The sequence below is a fragment of the Poecilia reticulata genome, chromosome 18 (genome assembly GCF_904066995.2).
Source record: "Poecilia reticulata chromosome 18, P_reticulata-male-v2, whole genome shotgun sequence".
Classification (NCBI taxonomy): domain Eukaryota; kingdom Metazoa; phylum Chordata; class Actinopteri; order Cyprinodontiformes; family Poeciliidae; genus Poecilia; species Poecilia reticulata.
In genome coordinates, this window is record NC_088847.1 from 22,688,856 (window position 1) to 22,701,333 (window position 12,478).

The window sequence follows — 12,478 nt, forward strand, 5'->3', positions numbered from 1 at the left end:
TTTTTTTAAAAGCTGTTTAAAATGAACAAAACCAAATGGAGCAAAACAACAGAATAACTTAGTGCAGACTGTATGGAAATCTCGTGAACAGAAAAAAAACTCTTACCTTTATCCCTTTCATTGTAGACTTTTCCCAAAAAGCTGGGAGTAAAAAAAAAAAAAAACATTACAAAGTGAAACATACAAACTCAACCTGCAGAGAAACGTAAAAGATAATTTTTAAAAAATGTCCATTTGCATGAGTTTCCCAAATCAGACTGATGAACTAACTTTAGAACTAACTTTAGTTTGCTCTCATTTTGCAGATCCAAACCCAGTTATCTTTTTAGCTGAAGTTTCTTACTGAATGTGGTTTAATTAAATAAATTCTGTAAACAAGAGAGATTCAGCCGTTGTCCTGCCGACAGTGGCACCATCAGGAATTAATAAAGAATCAGGTTTTGTTGGATAGTTTCATTCCCTGCTTCATGAATAAATCCTCATTTGAAAACTTCTTTTTCTATTTAGCCAGGTTAGCTACGCTGCGATGCTGATAAGAAGCAATAAGAATGTAATAATTCTCTGTATGTTTCTATAAAACTCAGCAAAAACAAAGCCGACATTTAGTGATCAGATCAGAGAAGAAGTCACATTGCTCTGAGATGCGTTAAATTTCTCTGAGTTTAGCTCACCTGGGACGTTGAACCAAGGTGATGCAGTAGGGAACAAAAAAGGTCTAGTTGTCATGGTAACCCAAAATGGTGCCCCAGAACCAATAGGGATGATTGCTTTTGGTTTTGGGACGGCTGCGTTCGCCACACAAAGGCTCTCGTCTGGCAATGCCTGTTTTGCACGTATTGGTGCTGCAGGGAGAAAAAAAAATTCATCTAAAGCATCTTCAAATAAATGTAAAAAAAATAAAATATTTTCTCACCAAGCTTTCTGGCATTTAGCAAACAGATATTATTTAGGTAATTCTAGCTAAACAACAACAAGAAATGTTTGGTCTGACTTAACCTCAGATTGTGAGAAAAAATAAAATAAAATATATATATATATACTGTATATACACATATATATGTATATATACATACATATATACAAACAGATACAGAGGCTGGTCTAAAAATTAGAATATCATGGAAAAAGTTTAACTTGTACATTTATATATTATATATTTATTCGTTACATACTCAGTCTGTTAACGAATGACTATAATATACAATTTTTACTTTTTGAATGGAATTGCTGATTTAAAGTTCTTCATGATATTCAAATCCACCATCTCTGACCCCCATTAATACACTTCACTAATCAAGTTGCCGCTTGCCCATGGAACTGATGGAGCCGTTCCACCTTTTTAAAGATATCTTACCAATTTCCTCCAATTTCTTTGACTTTCAGTAACCTTTACACAATGAGCACATTAGTTAATGGTTTATGTTGTCTCACAAGGAGGCTTCTTCAGCGTTGTAAGACTCACGCTGTGATTTGTAGGTTGACACCGGCAGCCCCAGCCTGTATATTTTGTAGGAGCGCCGATCCTTCAGGAAGCTGTGCCAAACTCCGATCCGATCAGCATCAAAAAAACTTTGAAATTCAACAAAAACCTGAAACGCCCAAAACAGAATGTCACATTTTCACACAAACATCTACAATCGAGAGTGTTTGTGTTTGTTTTTTACCTTGTTGAGCAGCGGCAGGTAGTTTGCGACATTCCCAATCTCTTGCAACTTTTCTCTGAGATCTTTGACTTCATTTACTGAGATGTTCTGGATGTAAACCACTTCTGTCCAAATGCAGTTTTTCTGCAGATGCTGTTAGAGAAGATCAACAAAAGGATTGGTTTCCTGCCGTAAATGTTTGAGTCGTGGTGAACCGATACTTTCTTTGGGTTTTATCTGTATGAGATAATGGAATGAGTCAGTGTGTCGTGAGATGCTTACAAATCTGGTGAAACTCCTCAAGAATTTATAAACGCCAAACTGGAAAGAAACAAAGTCAAAATCTGAATGTCATCTGCAAACATAGTTAGGTTTGTTGAGCTAAACTGTATTATTGTCGACGGTAACATCATGGGGATTTAACGTTTTCTTGATTCAAGCACATCAACGCAACTCAAAAATTGCTAGAAATATGTCACTAATGCACAATTTCAGACAAACTTACTAAATTCGATGGTTCTTTGCGTTTAATGACACCGAATTTGAGCTTGGACCCTTTGAAGAGGATGTCCTCCTTCGATGACGTCAGTTTTTGCACCGCCTCTAAATCTGGAAACACAACAAACGCCTGACAGGAAAACAAACACAAAAGTTATTAACAGGAAAAAAAAAAATCTGTTGAGAAAATAAAGTAAGAATGGTACTTACTATATGAGACGGAGGAAGGATGAAAATTTTGTCATCGTTACACCGAATGCCAAACGTCTGGAGCAGAGCGATGACTTCAGCTTCTGTGTAGCAGCCGTCACCAAACTCCGGCAGGTTCTGGATCACCAGAATCGTTGAGAGAGAACGCAACTGGAGACAAACGATAAAAAACTTTATACTACAGCAATTAACATTTAGGAGGAATTATTATACGTAGCGTCTTAATTACCAATTTAACAGCTGTTACTGAGTTTCCCCTTTGCATTCAGAATGTTAAAAAAATACAAAAAAAGTCATTTTTTGAAGACTCATTCAGGAAAGTCAAAATCAGTTGATTTCATAGCCATGAATCGTCTACAGGAGCAACTTTCTTGGTGTCTGAGCTAAATGAGTGATGGATGGTTTAGCATCATTTTGACTTCTCTTTCAAGCTTCGCATTTGAAATATGAGCTTGGATTGGAGAATTTTCACTCTCGAGGTACGACTACCTCTTGAAGCTCATCCAGAGAATGCAGAGCGTGTTCAAAGCAGTAATCACAGCAAAAGGTTGCTACTTTGAAGAAACTACAATATAAGGCATGTTTTCAGTTGCTTTACACTTTTTTGTTTAGTACATATTTCCACATGTGTTAATTCATAGTTTTGATGCCTTCAGTGTGAATCTACAATGTCAATAGTCATGAAAATAAAGGAAACTCATTAAATGAGTAGGTGTGTCCAAACTTTTGGTCTGTACTGTAAATCGCGTGATCTATATAAATAATGCGTCCGATGGATTATTTCATATTCTGTGTAGACAATATTCACTGAACTCTCAAGGCTAGCTAAGCTAGGTTGGTGGAATCAAATCACTCACTCACTCTGGTTACCTAGCAACAACTCTCCAACTCCTTGGTTACCTAGCAACGACTTGCTGAGTAACTGGCACGGCAGCAGCTCAAGATTTCCCCCCATAACTAACCACAACACGTCTTCAGTTTGGCAGTATTTCAGATATTTAACACTAAAAATATATAAAACTCATTTATTGTGATATATTTTTCAGTCATATCTCCCAGCCCTATTTAACTTCTGAACTTGCTTTAAAGTTTGTACATGATTCCATCAGTTTCTGATGTATGTTTTGAATCAGGGCAATAAAGTCATGGAGGTGATAACTACACAGAGCCCAAACACAAATACATCAGCACAAACTGAATGAAAAAAACAAACAAAACAAAAAAACAGCTTTTCTGCAAATGAACAACCAGAAAAGACAGGAAAGAAACAAACAAAGCCTATTATGTTAAATTTTTTTATGTAAACCCCTAACATGTTTTTAAAAATGTATTTTAAAAAGGATTTCATAAGGAGCAGAGCTTAAGCATACTTACTGTTGGAGAGCTGCGCGCAGAGAGCCAGCCTGTTAACAAGAGCCAGAGATTAATAAAGAGCCGAACTGGAACGATTCAACAGATAACGCTGGGCTCTGCGGTTCTAACTGAAAATCGTTGACATGTTCAGGGAATTTTCAATCGTTTCTCCAGGAGTTAAATGGGAATCAGGTGAGTTTGTGGCAGCAACTTCAGTTGTCACAGCTGAAACTTTCTGGTCCTTATATGCTAAGAAAAATTTTTGTTTATGTATCAAAAAAGATTCTAAGAACTTTAGTTTATCAATTACGGACTCAAAGAAAAAGCAGTTTTTAAACATAAAATTGATGCAACTCCTCTGAATAATAACTTTAGTAGTTTAGTAGTAGTTTGATTTACTCTAATAAACAAATGTTGCAGCTAAAAGTACCTGAGGTTTCTGCTTTCTGTTGCTGGGTTTTTACTGTGGTCTGAGACGGACCAGTCAAAGTTTCATTGTTTGTTGTTTTCTCTGTTAATGGCGGATTTTCGCCAGGTTTCACTTCTTTGGCTTCACCAGCACCTTTGACCTCGTTCTCCTCCGTTTGGTCCGTCTCCTTCAGCTCTGCTGGTTTAGCATCGTCAGTAACTTGTGGCCGATCGTCTTTAACTGCTTCTGCCGCTTCCTTCTTTTCAGTCACTGTTTCACTTCTCGTTTCCATCGTCTTTTCTGCAGATTCTCGAAGCTTTTCAGAGATATCAATTTGTTTTTCTGAAGCGGTACATCTGGAGGCCATGTTTTTGTTCTCTGCCTCAGCTTTTTCTGCCTTTTCTTCCATATTAGCTTCCGTTTCAGCCACAGCCTCCTCACAGGTTTGAGGCGCTTTCGTTTCTGACGATACGTTTTCTTTGTCTGCTGAGAAAACACCGGGCGTTTCTGCAGAATATCCGACATGTCCTTGGACTCCAGGCTGTGTCTTTCCAACAGAAGCAGCAGCAATAGGAAGCCGTGCTTCACTGTTTACAGCTGGAGTTTTAGTCCCAACATGTTCGCCGTCCAGGTCCAGGTTTACTGTGGTCTTAGCGGATTCGTCGAGATGCTGCTTCAGGCTCTTCACTCTGAAATTAAACAAGGATGTAAAAAAAAAAATTAAATAAAAAGATTCTTCAATAAAGATGAACAAAATGTAAACGTTTTAACAGCTACAGTAAGTCACTGATAACGCAGTTAAAAATAAAATACTCACGATTCAAGGCTTTGGATGTTTGGCCTGTGCAGGGAAAAACAAAACAGTTTAGACTAGAAGTGATGAATGAAACCAGTAAAAAATAAAGTGAATCCTTTGCTACAATACGCACCAATCTTTATCAGTATTCTCCAGCACTTTAGTGACGCTGCTTGAATCTTTCATCTCAATGCAAATCTGAGACAGAAACACATTCATGCACATTAAAACAGGAAACGGTTTATTTGAAGGGCTTTGATTTAGGATGAGAAGAGATTGTCATGTTACATGTCTCAAATAAAAAGATGATAAAGAAAATGAAAAGAAGTTTAAGACATGAAAAATAAAAACAGGAAACAAGTTTTATTTATAAAATGAGCAAAAAAGCACTTATAACACAACAAACGGCCCAAAACCAAACATGGAGAAGCTGCATTCAGCTTCTATTCACAAAAAAAAAATAAAATAAAAAATGAAACAAACTTTCAGAAAACTGCGAAACAGCCGAAACACTGAGTTTCTTTAAATCTAGAATAAAACCCACCTGGTTGAAGTTCCTTTGGAAACATAATCAGTAAAACATCGATCAATATGTTTGATGTTTATTGTTTTAACTTGACAAAATGCAATGTCTGCTACTTGTTTTTGTTGACTGTCGACTAAATGATGATTATGATTAGGTTTTTTTTTTATGTTTTCACAAAGTAAAGCACTTTCACCTGCCTTGTAAATAAACTTGATTGACTGATTGATCGATTGATAAACATTATCAAAGGTCAGTGGAGGCGTTTTTGCGTCGTCGTACCCGTTTGGCGAGCGGCAGAAAGCTGACGATCGGCGCGATGGACTCCACCTTCTTCAAGACTTGGATGATGAGGTACACAGAAATGTCGGCCATCACCACGACGACCAGCCGCTCCTCCAGACCCTCGAGCTCCGGAACGTGCTGGAAAACCACAGACGGTTCGTTAAAAACGGGATCGAAAGAAGGAGACCGTTGATGAGGGAAGAGAGACTCACAGCGTTGCTCCATTTCATCATATTTCTGTACATGACCCCCTGCAAAAAACGATCAAAACAAAAACTGTTTACGTTTCATTTTCATACATAGCATGATGCATATATATATATATATATATATATATATATATATATATAATGTCCAATACAGATGCACTATATCATTGAAAAGTTCATTCAAAAGGGATCTAATATAGTCCTTACACACAGAGCAACATATTCCAAATGTTTGTGTTCATCTTGATTATTACAGCTTCCAGCCAGAAATATGTTCTATTCCAATACAGTTCAAAATCAAAGATGCAGCATTTGCCGATTTCCAGTCCAATACTTTAGTAGTCACATGCCATTTTTATTTTAATTATGTAAAGCACTTTGAAATGCCTTGCTGCTGAAATGTTCTATACAAATAAAATTTGATTGATTGATTGATAGTAAAAATAATAAAGGCCTGAAAACTCAGTAGATAAATATCATAAATGCTGCCAAACTGATGGTTTTATCCACAGCTTTCACTCCTCATTGCTGCTGTTTATTTTCAAGGAGTTATATGGATCAATGGTGAAACATTAAACTGCTGCAGTGGCAGTTACTCAGCAGGTCGTTGCTAAGTAACCACAGAAGGAGTGAGTTGCTAGGTAACCACAGAGTGAGTGAGTTGCTAGGTAACCACAGAGTGAGTGAGTTAGTGGATTCCACTATCCCAGCTTAGCTAAAGTCTTTCTTCTGGCTAAATGCCGCAGAAATCTGTGCGGTTCTGGATTGGAGTTCAGTGAAATGATTGGATTTTCTATTGATATTGATCATGTGTCTATCGCAGTATATATTGTTATATATTTATTGTCCAGTCCTAGCTTTAATCAGGAGAACCCAGGGGCAGATTTACCTCAGTGTGGCCAGAAAGCATTTCCTGTAAAACCTGGTGGATGAACAACTTGGAGTCCTTGATGGAAGCCGGACTTTTGAAGAAATCTTCAACAAAACTGTAGCACGACGTCCAGTCGGTGAAGAAAACAAAAGCCTAAAGTACAATGAAAGCATAAAGTCAAAACGCATTTATAGTAATGGAGCAGTTATTCTCAAATTTTTTATATTTAGTGGATTTTTTATTTCGGGTCTATTTTTGACATGGACCAAAATGAAACTGAGTTTGTTTCGACAGCCTTTTATTAAGACATTGCATTATCGGGGGAAATTCCATGTTAGTGTCTGTTAATTGGGTTTAGTGATCCTGAGAAGGCTGGAGAAGCGCCGTAATGGAGGAACAGCAGAGTCCGATTTCTCACCCTCCTCTGCAGAGGGAGGACCACGATGTTGTAGTAGAGGGTCCGAAGGTTCTGCTTGGGGAAATATTTCCACACCAGCTTGGCGACGTCTTCGTGTTTGTAGTTTCCTTCAGGTAAACCCGTCAGCATGATGACGGAGGCCCCAGGGCCCTTACTGGCAGGTGTCTGCAGGGGTCAGAAACACAACATTATTTTCATGACACATTGAGATTTTACAGGAGAAATTTGCTTGTCATAGCTGAATAAAGAATATATACACATGTATTTTTCTTAAACCTGACTTTTTGGGATGTAAAATATAAAAAAAGGTCAATGAAAATGCTTACCCACAAGTTCTTCTTGGTTGTGATTGTTGTAAAATCTAAAACGGCAAAAACGCAAGAGTCACTTTTCAGAAATACTAAGTGTTTTCTTACAGTGCCTATAAAAACTATTCACCTCTTTTTAGGTTTTACCCTAAATCAGTCATAAACAACAAATTTTTTTTTTGACCAAAAAAAAAAAAAAAAAAAAAAACCCTTGACATTAATTTCTACAAAACAATGATGAATAAAAATAAAATGGAAGATAAAATAAGTGACTCCATATCCACCCCCTTCATTTAGTAGATTAATCTTTCACTTTAAAAGGGGTCAATATTTGTGTGATATTTTTACTTTGTAGAAATAAGATTTCGCTGACAAAGGATTTTTATTTGCAGCATTTTTTGTTCGTCATAAAAGCCAATTTTGTTGATCATGATTGAGTTTTAAAAGCCAATTAAAAAAAAAAGAGGTTGAATACTTTTGATCCTTAACTTCCCCTTACTTGGGATGATGAACCAAGGAGACTCGGTCGGGAAGACATAAGGCGCGGTTGTCAAGGTAACTGAAAATGGTGGCGAGCTGCCCTGTGGAACACCGCAGCTTGTTGCCGGGGCAACCACCCCGTTGACGATGTTGGCATCTGGCAGAGCGTTTGGAGCCATCTTGGGTGCTGCAGGAGAAACAAGTTAAGGCGACAATGTGACTTAAAGTAAACAGCAACACGTCTGGTTTAAATATTCAGCCACTGAATCGTTGCTATGGTTATATAATTTATGCAACTTTTTTCTGCCTCATTTTTGTTTATTTGTAAACAATAAATTGTGACACTTTTCCACAGTTAGACTCTTCCATCTATACATGTTCCACATTATTGTCACTGTAATAATTTCTCCACTGTCCAAACATTAACAAGGATTTCCTGAAATTTAAAACAAATAAGTAAATAAGAATATTTGAGCCTTACGCAGAGATGTGCTGGTGCTTCGGGGCAGTTTCATCCTGTAGACGTTATGAGCAGGGCAGCGCTTCAGGAGGCTGTACCAAACTCCGATCCGATCAGCATCGCGGCCGGACTCGAACTCTATAAACACCTGAAAAATGAAATAAATAAAAATAAATAAAAACGCCACACTGCGGAGTCAGACTGAATGCATTTTACTTTAACAAATGTGTTTGTAGGAGGAGTGTGTTTGCTCCAACCTTGTTGAGCAGAGGAAGGTAGTTTGTAACATGTCTGATTTTTCGCAGCGTCTCCCTGAGGTCCCGGGTCTCACTCGGTGAGATGTTCTTGATGTAGATGGTTCTGGTTCCATCGTCAGTGACTGGCTGCTCAAGGAAAAGAAAATGTTTAAGCAAAAATTTTGTGTAACTGTTTATTAATTTTATTTATTTATTTTTTTATATTCATTGAGGAAATTATCTTAAATCAATGCTTCCCAATTCCAGTCCTCATGCCTTCCTGCTCTGCATGTTTGAGATGTGCCTCTATGCCAGAGCAGCTGATTCAGATGACTGCATGACCATCAGGTACTGTACAAGTCTGTCAATCAGCCACACATTCAATCCAGGTGTGGCAGAAGAGAAATACCTAAAACATGCAGGGCAGGGGGCCTGAGGACTGGAATGGAGAAACACCGTCTTAAATGAAAACACCAGTAAAAATCGTTTTTGAATGAGACCAACAAACATTATTTAAAAATTCAGTAAATTATGGACTTTTATTTCCCCTTTACAATCAGTCACTGTGCAGCAAGTAAAGCGGTAAAAGCAGCTGACAAAACATGCTGGAGCTCTGCTTGGGTTGCTAGGTAACAGGGCTGGAGTTTTGCTGGGGTTGCTAGGTAACCTGGCTGGGATTTCGCTGGGGTTGCTAGCCATTTCATGAATTGCCTTCCAATTCATGAAATGGCTTTTTTTTAATCCAGACACCAAAAACATCAACTTACTGTCAAGAAACAGCTGGGTGATTAAGCTCTTGGGTTGTTTTTTAGAAGTAGCAGAAATGGAAGTTGAAAAACTTGTCCATAATATGTCTCATTTAAAGATGTGGTTTATGTCACTAAACTGCTCACACTAACTGCATTTATTCACATATATTGATATTTCTAACTATTGATACTCTCATTGAAAAAACTGGAGAAAATAGTAAAAATAACATTTCCGATAGTTTTTTTCTTGGAACTTTTTGTTCGTTTTTCAGTTGAATTGTACAACATACGTACACATTACAGGCGAAACAAAATTTTAAGGGATTTATTATTACTCACTGCAGACATACAAAATAAATCAGGTCAGTTTTTAATTTTAAATGTCCTTTTCAAAAATGTACTTTTGTATTTCAAGACTTTGACTAAACAGTAAATAAACAGTTTTTAAAGTTACATTTATGAAGAAAGGTGTAGATACTTACAAATCCGACCAGGTCCATCAGAGATTTATAAAATTCAAACTGAAACAAGAACAGACTCAGCATCAGTTTGTTTGAACGTTTCTGTCATGTTTATGTTTCTGAAGTCTTCATCCAGGTTTTTGTTTTTAATTTTATTAGTAATAGGGACCAAAAACATCCTGTTGTTTTTTGTTTTTTTTTCTAAAATTCAGTGTTAAGTGCAGCCATTTAAGACACTGTCAAAATAAAGCAAGAATGAGTCATGTCCTGTTCTTGTTGCTAAAATAAAAAAAAGTTGAATCTTATTTATAATTATATTTAGAAAGGAAAAAAAAAACAGTGAGTCCCTTCAGCTCGACATTTTAGGCCACAAAATGAAGAAGTTTTGGACACAACTGTTGTAGCAGAAAGACTTTTAGCATTTTTGATGGATCGTAAAAGTACTGAGTGGGAATGTAACGCTGTTGCTAGGCAACAAAAATAATTCCACCTATGGCCCTTATGGTGTTGAGGAATATAATTATGTTAATAGTTGAAAGTTATGTGGATTCACATTAAGATATGTTTTACTGAAAAGGAATGTATTATGTCGAATGTGCTGGTTCAGTCTGGCCCAGTAAGGTGTTGTGCAAGAAATTCCTGGCAAGTGTCTTGCATGCAAGGGACTCGGCCAGAGTCTCTGTGTGGACATATAAGCACTAACAACTCGGCTAATGGTCCTCTGAGGGAGCAGATTTAACTTCCACGAGGTCGGCCCAGAATTCTCGAAACTTCCAACACACACACAATGTAAAACAGAGCCAGAAGCAAGATTCAGAACGCCATTGGTCAGACGGGTTCCAATACACAATAGCAGACTGAAACGGTATAAATGCTCGAAGCCAGAAGCAGGAGACAAGACATTTTGGATTCTGAGATGATGCAAATGAGACGATGAAAATGTAATATGTGATTCCGCAGATGTGCATTAAATGTCTTCCTGGTTGTCTGTGAGCCGGAGAGAATGGAGTTTGTGTATCGTTTCTTATTTCATGAGTTCAGCACCTTTGAATTCCTTTGAATGGGGTTCCGTATATTTGGGTCTTACTGCTATGGAAGAAGTTCTCCAGCAAATATATTAAACTGCCTTTTAGTGGGCCACACAAACTATTCAAATGAACATAATAATTAATTAAACCATAATAAAGGTTCACTACATTAAACCTACTTACTGGAGCCATAAAAATCTTGCTGACGACAATCCGGACGCAGAGTTTCTGTCCGTTTAGAGTTAAGGATTCTCTTTGGGAAGCTTCTTGCGCAGCTTGATGATTGGGCATGAGCACGAAAGCCTGAAATAAAAAAAAATGTAATCAATTAAAACAATTAATCAGGGTAAAGATTACGCAGAGTTAAAGTAAAAAAAGTCAGGCCCACCATGCATGCCTGAGGAATCACGTAGATGTTTCTTCCCGTGCATTGAAATCCGAGCAGATCTGCGATGTCGCTGTCAGTGTAGCAGCCGTCGTGATATTTTGGCAGGTTTGTTATTAACAGCAGCCTTGTGTAAACTGAATTAGACTAGAATAAAACAAATGGGAGAAACAGTTGCACAAAGTTGGTTAGCAGTTCATAAGGAAGGAAGTAAGAGTGTCAATATGCCTCCAAGTCTGTTTTATGAGCAAACACTTAGACAGTACATTTACAATAAACAAATCTTAAGAGCACTCCCACATAGATTTATGTACAACTGAAGAGGAAAATATATATTAAAGTTTTCTGAGAGTTTCAAAGACACAGGGACAAAGAAATGTGTTAAACATGTGGCAAAGGTAAAAAAAACAAACAAAACTTAATATATCTTCTACAGGAGCAGCACATGTCGGTTCCACTAAAAACATTTGAAAAACCATAACTCGAATGTTTTCAAAATGGAATACATTTGTTAGGAATGGGGTGGTATGGAAGAACATTAGGGCCACTGGAAAAAATAAAGAAATCTGACATTTTATCTCAGAAGATTAAAGTCATAATTTTAAGAAAAATAAACAAGAAAAAGTTTCTATAAATACATAAAAATAGAAAAAAAATAAGCTACATTAAAATAAAAGCAAAAATAAATGCATATAAAAAATATTTTACAAATATTGTTTTAGTTACTTATTATCGCTTCAGAAACAATTTATGGTTTCAGGAAATGTGTTTATATTTGTCAGACCATGTTTGAGCCAGACATCACATAATAGATGATTAATTTAATTTTAGTGACATGAGTCAGGTGAAAAGTGCTTGGACCTTGTTAGAGAATATTAATCATTAACTTTCTGGCTCGTTGTATTCTCTTGCTCTCCCGGATTCAGTGATGCCATGGGTGGAAACACAAGCCACACAGAGTTAATAATCAGAGCTCCACATCATACATTTTCAGAGTTTATTCCAACATTTAAAAGTATAAAATCACATTAACACAGACACTTCAAACACACTAAAGCAGACATTAATTTAGCTGAGACAAGTAGAAAAGTAGGAAATAGAAAAACAGGAAAAAGGCAAAAAAAAAAAAGAGGAGATTGCTATGAGACTGCAAATG

The 12,478-nt window shown here is 37.0% G+C and overlaps 1 protein-coding gene across 4 annotated transcripts in view; it reads right to left on the minus strand.

Annotated features, from left to right (window-relative positions):
• LOC103480615 (uncharacterized) overlaps window positions 1–12,478 on the minus strand; it is a 47,927-nt gene that overhangs the window by 9,176 nt on the left and 26,273 nt on the right. For all 4 annotated transcript variants that reach the window (XM_008435638.2, XM_081599810.1, XM_008435636.2 and 1 more), the window contains 22 exons: window positions 11,326–11,469; window positions 11,121–11,240; window positions 9,931–9,969; window positions 8,721–8,846; window positions 8,485–8,611; window positions 8,023–8,190; window positions 7,542–7,576; window positions 7,216–7,380; window positions 6,816–6,950; window positions 5,930–5,968; window positions 5,715–5,855; window positions 5,043–5,107; window positions 4,931–4,954; window positions 4,135–4,802; window positions 3,726–3,754; window positions 2,352–2,501; window positions 2,149–2,271; window positions 1,926–1,964; window positions 1,665–1,796; window positions 1,463–1,589; window positions 672–842; window positions 107–141 (listed from right to left, as the gene is read on the minus strand). In XM_008435638.2, coding sequence (XP_008433860.2) covers window positions 107–141; window positions 672–842; window positions 1,463–1,589; window positions 1,665–1,796; window positions 1,926–1,964; window positions 2,149–2,271; window positions 2,352–2,501; window positions 3,726–3,754; window positions 4,135–4,802; window positions 4,931–4,954; window positions 5,043–5,107; window positions 5,715–5,855; window positions 5,930–5,968; window positions 6,816–6,950; window positions 7,216–7,380; window positions 7,542–7,576; window positions 8,023–8,190; window positions 8,485–8,611; window positions 8,721–8,846; window positions 9,931–9,969; window positions 11,121–11,240; window positions 11,326–11,469 — 2,802 coding nt within the window. The remainder of the gene's footprint in view (window positions 1–106; window positions 142–671; window positions 843–1,462; window positions 1,590–1,664; window positions 1,797–1,925; window positions 1,965–2,148; window positions 2,272–2,351; window positions 2,502–3,725; window positions 3,755–4,134; window positions 4,803–4,930; window positions 4,955–5,042; window positions 5,108–5,714; window positions 5,856–5,929; window positions 5,969–6,815; window positions 6,951–7,215; window positions 7,381–7,541; window positions 7,577–8,022; window positions 8,191–8,484; window positions 8,612–8,720; window positions 8,847–9,930; window positions 9,970–11,120; window positions 11,241–11,325; window positions 11,470–12,478) is intronic.